Source organism: Dasypus novemcinctus, chromosome 14 (assembly GCF_030445035.2).
Source record: "Dasypus novemcinctus isolate mDasNov1 chromosome 14, mDasNov1.1.hap2, whole genome shotgun sequence".
Taxonomy (NCBI): domain Eukaryota; kingdom Metazoa; phylum Chordata; class Mammalia; order Cingulata; family Dasypodidae; genus Dasypus; species Dasypus novemcinctus.
This window is the reverse complement of record NC_080686.1, coordinates 59,444,610-59,461,653: the sequence shown is the minus strand read 5'-3', so window position 1 is coordinate 59,461,653 and position 17,044 is coordinate 59,444,610. Positions and strand designations below refer to the sequence as shown.

At 38.0% G+C, this 17,044-nt stretch overlaps 1 protein-coding gene across 1 annotated transcript in view; it reads right to left on the bottom strand.

Annotated features, from left to right (window-relative positions):
* The window catches only part of CPQ (carboxypeptidase Q), a 521,738-nt gene that overhangs the window by 338,849 nt on the left and 165,845 nt on the right, over window positions 1–17,044 (bottom strand). The window contains exon 3 of the mRNA XM_004474687.4: window positions 738–945. Within this exon, the coding sequence (XP_004474744.1) occupies window positions 738–945 (208 nt within the window). The remainder of the gene's footprint in view (window positions 1–737; window positions 946–17,044) is intronic.

Genomic DNA, 17,044 nt, shown 5'->3' with positions numbered 1-17,044 from the left:
GTGATACTGAATTCCATCCTGTGACAGAGGATCAGTAAGGCACTATGGCATTATCTCAATCAGAGCTGGAAAGCAAAAAGCAAACGTTATTCTGTCCTCAAATGATACAACCAAGCATTTACATAGACTTTTAGAGTTAATCAAGAATCTCATAAGTTTATTTCATTTAGTCTTAAAATAATTTTGTGAATTTATTATCATTTCATCATCACTGGTTACTAAAGGAGAAATCTGAGACCTAGAGTGTTTAGGAACATTTCCAACACAGTTGTTCCGGGGTGGAGCCAGGTCTAAATCTCAGGTCGTGATTCCCCAAATCTTTCTACTCTACCATAGATAACCCATCATCATTTAACCTGTACTATTTTTGTTTCACTTCTCTAGCAACAATGTAAAATGACCTGACTTCCTCTGAAGTCATTAGAAATCTTTGATCAAACACAGATGTGAATTTGGTCGTCTCTCCAGCAAAAATACATTAACATATTAATCATGTAAGGAGAGTGTTATAGGATCATCATGGATGTGGAAAGCTTTTTAAAAGAAGGCACAAATGATGTTTGGACTTCTGAAAAGGCTAAGGAAGATATAAACAAATGACCAAATGTGGAATGGGAGAAAAATTCCATGAATAATCACTATTTTCACTTAACTGGTTTGTTTTGGTTTCTTTAGGGCTTCTTTTCTGTGGAAAGCCCTGGTTTGGGGAAGGATTTAAAATGAACAAGATGACCAACCTGTAGATGGATAAGGAAGTCACTGATCGAATGAGGGATGCCAAAGCCCCTACTTTGGCAGCTTCCACTGCCCCCCGAACTCGGTATTGCACTGTCGTGGAGTAATTGACGTAAGGTTGGTTATAAACAACAATCTTCCCTCTTGCTTCTGGGGCTCTTCTCTGCAGTTCTTCAAAGGAGGTCACCACCAGAACTTCTGCTGTAATGCCTAAAAATAAAAGTCATACAGGATTAATTTATGGTTTCTGATCAGCCAGGATGAATTGGCACACAAAAGGTCATATATTCCCTAGCTACTACATCTGGCAAACCGGTTTGAGAAGATCAAAGTATTAGAGCCATTTACCATGTGAGAAAGATTGTGAGTTAGTTTCCCAAGACAGAGAAAAGACATTCAAAATAGTATAACAAACAACCCATAAGGTTTTTTAACTCACATGACCAGTTGGTATTAAATCATAAATTGTCTGAAGAGATTGTTTTTTTTTCTCTCTCTCTCTATTTTTTTAAATGTTACATTCAAAAAATATAAGAGGTTCCCATATACCCCCCACCCCCCTCACCCCACTCCTTCCACATCAACAATCTCTTTCATCATCATGGCACATTCACTGCATTTGGTGAATACATTTTGAAGCACTGCTGTACCACATGGATAATGGTTTACATTGTAGTTGAGATTGGTTTTTATTCTTTCCCACCCTAAGCATTTCAAAGAAGGACAATAATTATTTATAAAGGAAATACAATTCAAAAGGCTCCCCTTGAAATTAATAAAACACATATTTATATTTTCAGAAAGAACTATTTTGATATGTTGATAAACAATCCAACTTTTAGCAAATGGTTAATGTAACTTCTCTCAAGAACCACAAAAGGCAGCTTGTTTTCTTTCTTCCTTTGTACCAAACACTTTTAAATGATGTGGAAACTTCCCATGCTTCTCAAATTACAGTATTTGTTCATCATCAAACCAGCACTATTCCTCAAATAAAAATATTTTGAAGACGTTGTGTAATTATCCTATAATTCTGTTGTCTCGCTTAGAAAATGTGTCATCTTTCTTCACACCAGATCTTCCTGATTAAGAAGCAGTGTTCCAAATCTTCCAAGAAGACATTCAAAAACTGCTATATAAAAAATAAAAAGAAATTTTAAAAAACCAGAAAACTGCTCTATCACAGAGATACAATTTGATGGAGCAGTAAGGGTAACAAGTGAAAAATATTTAGCAACAATGGCCTGATGCATCTGGCAAAATACAACTACCCAAAAGAAACTCACAGGCATCTATAGCTTTGTAGGATCAGCAATGTAGTCATGAAATATGTCAGTATCAATGTAAGGTTTAGTTTCCCAGCTGGTGAAACAAATACCATACAATGGGCTTGAACAGTGGGAATTTATTGGTTCACGGTTTTGATGCTAAGAGAAGTCCAATATGGAGGTGTCCCTGAAAACTATGGCATTCTGGGGCTGGCTGCCAGCAATTCTTGGTCCTTGGCTTTTGCATCACACGGCCACATACTTGGCAGATCTTCTCCTTTCTTTCAAGTTCCATTGACTTCTGGCTTCTGAATGTTCCTTATAATTTCTCCTTCTGTGTCCAATTCCCTTGGCGTTTAGGATGTCAGTCATAATGGATTAAGGCCCACCCTCATTCAGTTTAGGCATACCTTAACTAATAACATCTTAAAAAGGTCCCATTTACAAATGGGTTCACACCCACAAGACCAGGGGTTGAGACCTGAGCATGAGTTTTGTGGGGGACATGAATCAATCCCCAAGGTATTGTGGGCATACTTCTTTAATCTCACAGCCTAGAGAACTGGTTATTTCAGAAACCTTAACGGATGTCTTAAAATGCTAACTATTTTTAGGAAATTGTTTTAAAAATATATTGCAGGTAGGAGAGAATTCTTGGTTTCAATATAAGCCCCATCATAATGGACCCTTTGGACTACCTCTTCTCCAACTTCTGGTTCTACCACTGGGATTGAATTTGCACTTTTACTTCAAAGTGATTGGCCACAGATCTATAAACATGTCTCCTCTAAAACTCAGAACTTAATTTATAATCTCAAAAATAGTAATGTAGAATTAAGTAAAGTAAGGAAGCCACTATCTTTTCCACATGAGAAATGTGTGTAAAAATACAAATAAAGTTTAAACTAGACAGATTTTGAGATTCATAACTTTCTGAAACTTGGAGTTACCTTGAAATTTGACCAGGGTTGTTGTTGTCATAGTACGGGGATTTTGCTGATTATTTTCATCTGTTCCTAATGAATAACAGTTTCAGTGATCCACCCAAGGGATGTCCCAGTGATGGGGTAATTTTGGATTGGAGCTACTAGAAATGAAGCCAAATTTCTATAAATCTACATAGGTTACCACAAAATTAAAGTCATACAGGGGTGGTACTTCACTATGGTCTATGCTTCAACTAAAGTTCTTTTAACAAAACAGAGAGTCATGAAGTCCTGAAGAGTCAAAACTTAACCTAGACACCTACAGTTGCCAATGCAACAAGTCAAAACTGTCACATGAACTTGGAAGAAGTGTTCAAATTTATCTATTTTCTTCAAAGCTTAGAGTCATCTTGATCCCTCTCTATTCTTCATCCCCCATATCTAATAAATTCCAAATATTACTAATTTTACCCCTTAAATATCCACTGAACCCACATCCTTTGCTCTATTCCATTATACTCTCTTATATCAGGCCCTCATTACCTTTCTTTTGGACTGTCACAAGTCCCTCCTCATCCTCAACACTACAACTGGCATCTCAGCCTCCAGTCCAGCTCCCTCAAATTTAACTTCCATGGGACTGCCAGAGTGAACTATTTTAACTACTAAACAGTCAGATGTGCCTATCTTACCACCTCCCCAAACCTCTTGCACCTCTGCTGAAAACCTGTCATTTCAATATACATTCAAAGCCTGTCTCTCTCTACAGCCACTGGCTCCCTTTTATTTTAAACTCAAGTGGTACTAAAGTATTAATTGTTCCCACTCTCAACCATGCTGTTTCACTCCTCACCATGGTACATCATGTCTTGCTGACTCCCTTCTCCCAGTTTCATTATGGTTAACACCTATTTTTTTAAATCATTTTAACCATATATATATGGTCTAAGTTTCCTTTGAAAATTTGTATATATATATATACAAATATATACATACAAATATATATATACAAATATATATATACAAATTTTCAAAGGAAACTTAGATTACATAAATGTTACATTAAAAATATAGGGATTTCCCATATGCGCAGCTCCCTAGCCCTCCCACATTTTCCCACATCAACAACATCCTTTATTAGTGTGGTACATTTGCCACAATTGATGAACACATCTTGGGGCACTGCCACTAAGCAGGTTAACACCTATTTATCCTCAGAATTCCACTCAAGAATCACTCCTCCAGGGAGTGTTCACTGGTCCCCAACGTTCCCAGGCAGGTCGGGTCATGTACCACCCTACTTGACTAAAAGGTTTCCCTGGGCATATCTGGGCATTGAACAAATGAAATTCTTCCTTTTATGGCTCTCTGTAACCTCTAAATTGTGATCTCCTCAGGATTTGGGGTAATATTTATTATTTCTGTCACTCCATGACCTAACACAGAGCTTGGCATATGTGTAGGCAGCAGTCAATAAACTCTCCAAACGACACTGCTCCTAATAAAATGTGTTTCCATGAAAGTGCAATTTTACCTTTAAAGTTTGATAGCTCTTCTCCCACAGTAACTCAGAAGTTTGATTCTCTTCCATACCCAGAGCACAGCTGTTAAACAATAACTCAAGGCAAAAAGACCTTGGGGCAAGTGGACTGTAAATATAAATTCCAAGTATGAAAATTCAGGTACTTGATTGATTTCAAGAAAGCTCTTTCAGTTCTCTCTTAGAGCCTAGTGACCTTTACTTTACACAAAATTCTAAATCTTGTATTTAAATGTATAAACTATGAGAAGCAACAAATCAAAATGAGGTGACAGGCCCGACAACTGATGGTAGCAGCACGAAAAACAATATAGGCTACAAAGAAAACAAATATTAATAAAATTTCTGCAATGAGAGAAATGTTCTAAATCTGTTCTGAAAAACTGAATTTTTAATGTTATTTAATTTTAATTAATTTAGATGTAAAATTAAATAGCAACCTTGTATAGCACCTATTATGCAGATCTCACAATTACTCCAGGCAAACTGCTAGAAGCCTCTCTGCTGGCCCTGAGGGCCTCACTCCATGACAGTAACCAGCTAACATCTAGGTGGACTCTATTCAATATCCATCTTATGGGTAGGCAGAGGGCACACAATACATTTTAGGTGACTTTTGCTCAAATTGAGGGAAAAAAAACCAACCAGGTCATCTGGAAAACTTCATTCTTTCTTCTATATTAGTTTGTTTTGACACATTACAACAAATGAATTTCTCAAGCACTCCTTCAAATCAGCAGGCTCCTATTCTGTTTTTCTACTCTCATCTTCCTTCTTCCCATCCTCCCAAGCCAAAAGGCAGTACGTGCAAACCCCTAAGAACATAAAACCAGTATCCCCTTCACAATAAAGCCTACCTTACCTCCCTATTTAAAATTGCAACCCACTTCCTACCTCCTATTCCCCTTACCTTACTTAATATTTCCATAGTATTTCCCAACTTCCAAAAGTCTCCCCCTACAATAAAATAAGCTCCATGGGGGACAGAAATTTTTGTCAACTTTATTCATTAATGTTACCCAAATTCCTGAAAATGGTGTCTGACACAAAGTATATGATTGATATGTGTGTGTATTTGTATGTGTGTGGGTATAAAATGAAGAGAAACCAAAAAAATTAAAAATGAAAGTACAATAACCCATCTCAGATCATCCTCCAAAAATGTATATTTCCAAGAATTTGTATATTTCTGTAGGACAACACAATGGATAATAATAATAGCTATATTATTTTTTGTATTTATTTTTTATATTAATGCTCACAGCAACTCTACAAAGTAATTATAAGAAAACCGAGATTCAGAGAAATAAGTTCACACAACTGGTTAGTGTTAAAGCTGAAATTTGAATTATTGGTTGTCTGAATACTAAGGTCATGCTCTGCCTATTAACTGCATTGATATCCTCTCTCACAAATGTAAAATATATCCAAAGAGTCAACTCAATATTTTCATTTTAAGCATAAGAAGGAAACTTAAATAGGTATATCAAAGTCTAATTTATCAGTTAGCAATTATTTTCCTTAGTCTACTCCGGATCGTATTCATAAATCAGTGTGTTGTTATGACACTAGATACTATCTAATAATGCGGGAGCTGGAAGGGGTTCTTCACTTTAGGACAAAGGTCATCAGGCTCTGTTTGAATAGTGAAAAGGATCAGGTAGTTAATTCTGAAGGGAATATGGGACTGAGGCTAAAAATACTCATTATAAAGTAACACTCTTGGCTACAATCAATTAAATCACACAATTTAAAAAATCCTCAGGTTCCTTTTTATCCTCCATATCTAATTTTCAAAATTGATTAATTTATTTTTTAAGTGACTTACCCTAATGTGTAATTACTGCTGCCATCTCCACGAAGACCCAGCAGATGCTGACTGCTGGGGTATCGGCTCAGATCACCTATTCTACAGAGAATTTGATAGAGACTTTATCATATCAGACTCTCCTGACTTGATTCTTTCCAAGAACAGTTAAGAATAAGAAGGAAGCAGAGTGAAAAGTTTATAATGTTCTGCACCATTACAAGGAAAGGACCACAGAGAGAAAAAGTGTCTCTGAAACTCAGTTCACTGTGGTACGTTTTAGGAAATGATTCTGATTTGAGACAACCTAACTTCCAAACAGGAAATACTCCAGCCCCCGCCCAAAAGAAGTTCTAGTTTCTTACTCTTAACACATAATCTCACACCGCATGCACTATACCAGATAACTAGGTCTGGTGAAATGATTGGCTTTTCCTGAACACACAGTTATGGAAAAGGGAAAATAGTCCTTGGAAATTCAGTGTTTTAGCCTGAGGTAGTAAGGAAATTGCAAATTCATGGCAAGGCAGATAAAAGAACATCAGAGCAGGCTTTTCTGAGGACCTATTTGTTTATGGAGAATATTATGACTGTGCAATGTTCTTTTCATAGAAGAACAAGCCTTAAAGATTCTAATTAATTTAACAAATGTACAGCCCTCCTACTGGGCCAGTCTTTGAGCTGAGCATTGGGTACCATACGAAGATGAATAAAATCTAGTCCTGTCCTTAAGGATCATATAATCTAGGGTAGAAAAATAGATAAACATTATCTTTAAAATGAGCACAGAATGTCACAAGTGCTTAATGAAGGTACCAAATAAAACATTATGAAATCATAACATAAATCAATATTAATTTTCACTAGGGAAACCTAGGAAGTTTCTTGCAAGAGGAAGATTTAAGTGAGCCTTGGAAGATTTCAGTAGCCTGAAAATGAGAAAAAGGACATTCTCCGGTAGAGAGCAAAGAAGGGAAGACAAAATAGATGAAATCAAAATAACTATTTATTTATAGTGAATAGGAAGATTCCTGCCCCAGAACAGTTGGACTCCCTAAAATCTTCCAATTTTCAGTCAAGATATTTATGGACCCCCATTCCAATTCCATGAATTCCAGAAAGGGAAGTTAAACAGTCCTTGAAGCAATTTACAGGGAAAACAAAAAACAAAACAAAAAACTCAGCTCTTAATTGAGTGAAAGTTAGAAGAGCAAAGGGCAATGCCCAACTCTAAATAATAGCTGGAGGCCTGGAGCCCATGCTCTCCAAACCAGCTAGCTGAAATTGGACATGGTCTGTCCATCTTGCATTCGACTTTAGCCTGACTTCATCAAAATCCGTGGTGCGGTAAATTCCCATCATCTCTAGAGAGGCAGGCGTCTGCCCATGGGAACAGTGTGCTGTAAGCCATCGTGCCACACTGATACCTGAGGATAAGCGTCAAGCAAAGCAACCTGTCTACACTGACCTTGAAAATGTAGAATTTACACAGAAACTTTGGTTGTTTAATGGCAAGGTACCTACCATAGGACCACTATATTTAACTTGACGTGTAATGTAGGACACGAGCCTTACAGGGGTTTAACCCAGCAACATGCAGCAGCAATAAGCACAGAACACAGACTAGTCCTAGAAATCTGATTACCTTAGAATTCAAGCCACTTCCATTGGTATTGCTGCAGTATAAAAAGGCAGTCAGATTTTGGCATACATTGACTACTTCTAGCAATTACCAATGAGAGCATTTATACCATAAGACATGGAGTGTTGATACTCTTTATGAAAACAACGTAGTTGTTTGGGAGCATGGTTGTTTTGAAACATGGTTGAATATGGTTGCTTTCTCCCCAACCACTGGATCTTTACTTGTAATATTGATCAGTAGGGGTGAGTGAAGGTTTTCACAAAATCCGTTGTCATCAAGTACATCCATGAAAACAAGCAGCAGGAAAGCACCTTAGATCTTTCAAGCAATATCTAAGGAGTAAAATCCACAGGCCTTAAAGATGGGTGGAATACAGAGGTTTGGAGGAAAACTTTCAAAGTATGTCCCTTGTGTTTCCAATGACAGTAGAATAAAACAGGACTAGTTATCATGGTGTGGGGTCATGGTCTAAGCCCTGAGAAAGTGAGAGCTGAAAAATGACTCCTAATTGCTTATGGGGCATTGGCAGGGAGGATGGGAGCAGAAGAGATGATTAAGAATAAAGTAATCAGAGAGTGCGGAAGAAAATGACATGAGAGGAACCTGGCAAAGTTTGCAGGGTGAAGTCATGGGGCAGACTTGTAGCTGCATTTAGGAATTTGGGTGGGGATAAAGAAGACAAGCAAACTCAGATTTACATTTTGAAATATCACTAGACTTCCTGTAATAAAATGGTTGGAGATAAGAAAAGGTATGGGGAGCTATTTATGGGGATGACTGCCTCATCTAGGTGAGAGGTGATGGTGGCTTGGATAGGCAGGGCAGTGGAGATAAAGAAGAGTAGACCACTTTGAAAACCTGAGTGGTTGATGCACTATTTACCACAGTGGGAAAACTGGCTGCAAGGAGTTTTGTAGTCCACTAAACATAGCTCGATCTATGTAATGATTGTTTTCCTGGGGAAAATTGTATGTAAATAGGAATTTAGCAATCAAATCATTTATAACAAAGATGGCATTTTAAAACTTTTTACATTATGGTAAATCTCTTTCGTGATACAAGCAACCAATTCATTCTATAACATTTTTACAAACAAGGAATTTATTATATTGCATTATGCATTATTCAAAATATATTAATAGCATAACCCTACTCTCCTGGTACCAATTTCTGTTTTAGTTTGCCAAAGGGCTGCCGATGCAAGGTACCAGAAACGTGTTGGCTTTTATAAAGGGGATTTATTGGAGGTAAAAGCTTACAGTGCCAAGACTGTAAAATATCCAAACCAAGGCACCATCAGCGATGCTTTCTCATCAAAGTCAGCTGCCACATGACCAAGATGGTCACTGATCTCTGCTAAGGTATCTGCCTTCCCCTACAGAATCTACCATGTCTCGGAGCCCAGCTCACAGAGCTCAGCTGGCAGCTACCAGGCATAGGGCTTGTCTCTTTCTGGGCTTCCTCTATCAGTTTGGCTGTTTCACTCTCTTCCCAAGTTCAGCTGCAAGCTATCAGGCATATGGCTTTCTTTCCCTGGGCTTCAGCTCTTAGAGCCTCTCGGGGACTTCTGTTTTCCTGCAGTTCTGTCTCTCACATGGCAGGATCAATATATTATGGCAGCTTCTTCTATTTGTGTTTGTGTGCCTCTCTGTTTCCCCTTTTTTTATCAGACCAAGCAAGAGGGCAGATGTTCAGCATGGATCACACTCCACTGACCTAGTCCAACTGAAAGCATCTCACACCCACAGGAATGGTTTAGTTCATAAAGATAATCTTTCTCTTTTTGGGTTTCATAAAATAATCTCCAACTACCACAGTCAGTAACAAAAACTGTCTATCATTGTGTACCAAAGCTTGAGCACTGGCTATAAAGTTTGATAGCCTTTTGTTTTGATAGCCTTAATAAGTTGCTTAATTTTCCCCAACCTATAAAATGAGAATCATAGTAATACTGGCACTAACAGGCTTCTAACTAGCACCAAAAGAGACAATGGAGGTAAAATTGCTTTGTACCTTGTAAAGTACTGTAAGACAATAACTGTAAGGTATTGTATTAGTCATGGTTCTCCACAGAATCAACAGAATATGTATGTATGTATCTATGTATCTATTTATATAGAGAGATTTATTGCAGGAATTGGCTCTCATGATCATGAGGACTGGCAAGTCCAAATTCCAAAGGGGAGACTGCATATGGGCAACGCTGATGAAGATTCTATTGAATTGCCCAAGAGAAGCTGGCTGGTTGAAGTAGAGACACAAATTCTTCTTTCCGACTGCTGAAATCATGAGTTCTCCTTTTAAGGCCTTCAACTAATTGGATGAGACTTCTCTCACTGCCGAAAGAGATCTTCTTTGCTGATTTAAAATGTAATCAGCCATAGATGCAATCAGTTTACTAATGATTTAAATCCATGAAATACCCTCACAGTAACAATCAGGCCAGTACTTGCCTGACCAAAGAACTGGGCACCATAACCTAGCCAAGTTGGCATAGAAATTTAACTTCACAGGTTATATAAGGGTTCTAGACATATACTGAATAAGGATAAACACTAATTATATGATTTATTTCAAATTTTGCTTCAAACCAATTTACCAAGAATAAAATTTTTTTAAAAAGTGACTCAGCAAAAAAAAAAAAACAAGCAAATGAGAAATGGGCAAGAGAAGCAGGGAAGAGGTCTTTTGGAAAGGCAACAGCAGAAGAGAGGGGAGAAAAATATGCCAGTGGTCCTAAGTAAAATGTGTGATATTCTATTATTCCCTATCCTCTTTCCTATAAGAGAATAACATCTACCAATCATCTTAAATAAACTGCAGTTTCTCTATGGAAAGAATATAATCCCAGACCCACTGACACACCATGTAATTTGCTTCCACCAATGGAATGTGAGTGGGCAGGATGTATGGTCATAGCTGAGTAGAGTTTTAAGAGCAATTGCAAGCATTGACTTTGATTAATAAGAGCTCTTTTCCCTTATCCATGAAAATGGCATGTTGCAAATGGGAGCTGCTCCTTTTACCTGGATCCTGGAGTGAAAAAGATACCTGTATCAGAAGCAAAGGCACTACCCACAGGCAGCCAATATTTTATATATATATATATAGAGAGAGATAGATATAGATAGATAGATAGTTAGATAGATAGATAGATATGAAGAAATAAATCCTTTTAATTTTAAGTCAGTGAGAGTTGGATGGTTATTTGCTACTACAGCATTATTGGGTGACAACTGACTAATACAGGATCCTTGAATTTCTGAACTTAAAGTTTCTATTATAGCATTTCACAATATGTAGCTGATGACAGATAAGCTGTAAAATAAATATATTTGATACTTTAGGGAAGAGAGTTAGTGAAAATTGGATAACCAGTTTCCTTTTCATTTTCCACATCAAAGTGATCAAATGAACACAAAACAGTGAAAACAAAAAATTCTGAGGAAGAATTCAGCAAGTGTCAGTGATTAAGCACATGCAGACTAAATAATAAAGAATTTTAAACAGGGGATAAACCCTAGAGATCATTCAAATAGAGAGTCTTGGCAGCTTTAGTTGACTAGCCCACCCATTGTCATTTCTGAAAGATATAAGCATCCCTGAAGTACTGTTAAATAATTCTCGACACTTTCAGGAGATTTCAATATTTCATCTCAAAATGCATTTTCCCTTTAAATTTCAACTTTGAAAACCAAGGGCAAAAACGGTAGAAATTGGTGGGCTTACATTTGTATCAAGTACAAAATAATGTTATTACAGTTTTATATCAGAGAAATAAAATAACTCTATGATAGTTTGGCATTTCAGAGTGAACTTTTTTACTTCGCTGTGTTTTGAAATGTTAACTGTCCTATGCTCTTCTTAGCAGAGTAAAACTTGGGGAGAAATACTGCTAAAAAAAAAACAAAAACAGAATTCCTGCCCCAAATAATAAGAAACATGGCTCAGTTTCACAACTCAGATTGGTAAAACAACTTGGCACTAGATGAATTTAAAGACATCATAGAAAAATATTAGAACCACAGGACTGAAACATGGAAATTCCCTGGATGCCATTTTATTAAAGCCCACTGACTAGAAGGACGTCATCCAACTGACAATGTTAGTCCCATACAGTTAAAAGCCAGCACTATATAGTTTAAGGAGGGTGGAGCAAAGTGCAAGAGCATGAAACAAACAGCATCTAGTGCTTCAGTATTTTGCCTAGTCATAAGTTCCCAGTTAGCCCTACCCTAGGCATAAACACAACTAGTAAGGCAGGCACCTCCATAGGGTTTGGATGATAAAAGCCATGCAGTTCCTCCAAATGGCTCTTGAGGCCTCTGCTTTTTGTTCTGTATACTTTAAAACTACCAATAGGAAGTGGCTGTGGCTCAATCAGTTGGGCTCCCATCTACCCGTCCTAGGGCCTCCTTGTGAAGGCAGGCTTGCCCGCACACAGTGGAGAGCCACCCAGCCCACAAACGCTGCAGAGAGCCAACTCAGCAAGGTGATGCAACAAAAAAGAGAGACAAGCAAAAAAACACAGAAGAGCGCACAGTGAATGGACATAGAGAGCAGACAGTAAGCAAGCTGCAAGGGGGGGAGGGGAAATTAAATAAATAAATAAATACAGACATAGAAGAATGCACAGTGAATGGACACAGAGAGCAGACAGCATGCAAAAAGCCACAAAGGGGGGGAGGGTTAAAAAAATAAAAGAATAAAATAAAAAACTACCAATACCCAGTATCCAGGGTAAATTTCTACCTCTCCCCTCTGGATTACAATAAAGGCAAGAGCCTGGGACCCACATGTTCTCTTCCCACTCTCAGCCACAGATCCTTACAAGTGTGTAGCTTTGATCTAATAAAGTTGTCCTTCATTCATCCTCAGCTGGATATCTGTTTGTGCCTCATTATCCAAAGAACATCCAAATAACATGCAAAATATAAGAACATTAGTCATATTTTATAGGTGAGAAAACTAAGACACAGAAAGGTTCAAGTATCTTATCAAACTAGAAAGTGACAGCAGTTAGATTTGAATCCAGGTCAGATTGACTTCAAACACATACTCTTTCACATAGCTCTTCAAATTAACTTCAGTTATTCATATTTTTTCTAGTGCTCTCTCCTCAGCCAGTAATCTTCATAGGAGTCACATTCTGTCTTATTCCACAAATTCCTGGTTTGAGGATGAATTTTGTGTGTCAGTCTGGCTAGTTATTGAATCAAATACTAATCTAGATGTTGCTATGAATATATTTTGTAGAAATGGTTAACATCTGCAACCAGTTGAATTTAAGTAAATTTATGACATTGGTGGTCCTCATCCAATCAACTGCAAGTCCTTAAAAGCAAAAGTTGGGGACACGATTGTGAGGGTGGATTCAACTTGCTTAGAACCCTGGAGAATAATACAGACCAAAGAAAGTCCCTACAAATGATTACATTTAAATTTTTTGCAAACACAAAAACAAATGTACCATCCACATGTAAAAAGGTTAGTAATAGGGAAGAGGGAAAAGGGAGAGGATATTGGGTATATGGGAGTCCCCTATATTCTGTATGTGACTAAATTGTGACCTAACACTTCTTTGAAGACAAAATGGAAAAAAGGAAGACACTGGGAAAGAAATAGAAGAAAGTACCACTGTACATGTAGGACACAGATATTACAGTGATAAAAGACAAACATCAAAAAAGCTTTTAAAATATTTTTCATTTTTTAATACCCCAACTTTTTAAACTTTTAGTTTTAGTTTTTCTAAATTATTATATATTTTATTTCATATGTTTAAATCTACCATTATTGTTTCATTTTCCAATTAATCAAATTTGGCAATATTCTGGGCTTCATTTTTGAAGAAGTTTTGGATCACTGAAGGATTATAACTATGGCAGGGGAGTATCATTGGTGTGGGATGTCAGTGATGGGGGATACATGGGAGGAAGTTCATTTGGGCATACATATAAGGTATACAAATACGTTCAAATGTTCATGGAGCATTGCCACAGTGGGTAGAGATTCATACAACAACTGAAAGAATACTGAATTCCCATCCTGGGGAGCTCTGCCACATTCTCTAATGGAACAGGAATAATCCCCCAAATACAGGGGCAATGACTAGTGAAGGATGTTCCATTTGTGGGCCCTTGATATTGATGACTGTGCTTATAAGTCTTTTCTTCTTGCATTTGCAACTTAGCCTAGTATTGTAGGGTCCATAAGAGTTACCTCCTGAAAGCCTCCATGTTGATCAAATGTGGCCTCTGTCTAAGTCAAATTCAGCATATAAATCCATTACCTTTCCCCCAGTGTGGGACATTACTCCTGGGAATGAGCCTCCCTGGCCCCAAGGAATTACTACCAAGCACTGCTGGTGATGCAACTGTAAAAAGACCTTGAATAAAAGAAGGAAAAGGTAAAGACAAATGAGTTCATACGGCTAAGAGTCTTCAGTGAGTTGGGAGGTCATCAGAGAGGTAATGCTTATGCACATCTCAGCAGGATCTCATAGACAGCCAAAGTAGATACTACCCCCAAATAGTGGGGTTCTTGAGGGCTCTGGACATAACCAGGTCCTATAGTCATGGCAGATAGCTCTGGAGTTTGGTGCCTTGCCAGTAGGTCCTACTTTGGAGTTTGTGCACCCAAGTGTCACCGAGTTGGACTCAGATGTGATTTCTCTACAAATGCTTCTTCTGTCCCTTTTATTTGAACCTATAGTTGGTGCTGGAGTTGGTAGGTGTACATCCAAGAGTCTTGAATCTCTGAGCTATCCATGTGCCAGCTGGGCTTGAGCCTCAGCAGAGTTGCAACACCTACTCTCCAGTTCATTGGACTCACCTGGGACAACCAATAAGAAGGAAAAGATGGACAACCACCACACCAAGGAACCGAGAGAGTCTACAACTGCAACTTGCAGCCATATGGGATTGAAGCCCCCTTTCAGTTAGAGGTGGAGTGGGCATCGCCATCTCAGAATCCTCAGGATTGGGGAATAAAATATGAAATTGAGTGGATTTACTGGTTTTCTATTATAGACTTATTGAGATTCTAGCAATGGAAGAAATTATATCATTGATGTGGAGACAGTGACCATTGAAAGTACTGAAGTCAAGGAGAGGGAAAAAGAGGTACAATAGGGGGGCATTTTCAGGACTTGGAATTGACCTGAATGACACTGCAAAGATAGACACAGGATATTATATATCCTGCCATAACCTACAGAATTGAGTGGGAGAGAGTGAAAACTACACTGTAAACTATAATCCATGCTTAGTGGCAATGCACCAAATGTGTTCCTCAATTGCAATGAATGCATGACACTAATGAAAGAAGTTATTAATGTGGGGAAAAGTTGGAGGTGTGGGGAGTGGGACATATGAGAGTCCCTTATATTTTTCATGGAACATTTTCTATAATTTAAGCATCTTTTAAAAATAAATAAAAAATATATTAAAAAAAAATAGGTAGGTGAACCACACAAACCTTCCAGCCAGGCTCCTCCCCCACACTCAGTCCTGCATGGTGTAAGACACACATAAAGGCAGTATTCCTGCCCAGCTGCCTTCTGATGAAGATGTAACAATAAATTGCCCTCAAATGCATGATACAAACATTGACAAAATTGAAGAAAGAAATAATAATTAGAGACTTCAATACAGATTGTTATTACTCTGGAGGAATGAAGGAAAGAGAATAGAATTGATGAGAAATACAAAGGGAGCTTCAACTGTACAAGTAATAATTTATTTCTCTTTAAAACAAAGTGTGTGTGTGTGAGAGAGATAGAAAGAGAGAGAGAGAGAGAGAGAGAGAGAAAGGTGCAAAAATGCCAAAATTTCACATTTATTAAATCTGGGTAGAGGATAATTTCCTGTAAATTTGAACTATTTTAAAAACTGAGTCCATTTGAAGGAATTGGGGAAGGGAATGCTATTCTCCCCGTGTGTACTATATCTTGTTCTCCAGAGGATAAGGTACAGAGGAATGTTACTACAAGCAACTTATTTTGCATCTTAAAGAATACATAGGTTGTTTGAAAGAAAAAAGGTTGTGGCTTGACCCAGTAAAGCCTATAATCAGGAATGCCCTAATGGTGGTCTCCTGTGTGTGTTAAACACGGGATCTAGCATAGGGTTGAGTTCATATATTCAAGCAACATACATTGTGAGCTTAACTAAGTGCCAGGAATGGTCCTAGGAGAACCAGAAAAAGAAAGATGTTGTCCCTTCTCTCAAGGCATTTCAACAACACTTGCCATTGATTAATTCTGTTTCCACAGAATTTTAATCCCTAGATTAAGGTTTATTACAGATATGAATCAGTATTCTAGAATCTATGTGATGCTAAAGTAGCAGCTATCATAAATCTTTTTCTAATTAGTGAGGTCAAAGAACATGTGGATTCTTATACTTGCAAGTAATAGAAAAACCCCACTCCAATTGGTTTAAAGCTATGTATCCGTTTATGAACAGTGGTAGGGCTGGCTTCAGGCAATTCCTGGCCTCTAGTACTGCCCTCCATGCTGTAGCTTCATTTTAGTGTCTGTGCAGTGCTCTGACCCCTTGCAGCTCCAGGTTGTCCCAGTCCTCCCATCCTTACTTACTATTAATACCCAAGGGGAAAGAGAGCATTTCTTCCTGCAGTTTCCATAGTAAAGGCAGAGGAAGCTTCATTTTCTCAGAAGTCCCAGCAAACATCTGTTGAAGACTCATGAGTTCTAATTGGTTATATGCCCACTCATGAATTCAAAGCCATTGGGTATGAGTATGGCATGGGCTGTCTACCTTAATCCAGGCAAGGCCCAATGCTAGAGGTCAATCCCACCCAACCACATCTTCCCAGGTAGAAGGAAAATGGATGTTGGATAGCAAACAGTAGATGGCCACCACAGGAGATGGCCCTTGATATGTAGCCAATGCTTTTCCCACATTCTGAATTCAATATATATTTGTTGAATTGAATTAAATTGACCATATTGTTCAAGATCCTCTTTGGCTGGGCAAAGAGCCTCTCCGGCACCCACTGCTGCTTTTGCAGTTCTACTCACAGGATTTTCCAGCCAGCTGAGACTCCTTTCCTTTGTCTCTCTCTTTTGGGTGGTGTTTTGCCTTTCCCTAGAGACCTGGG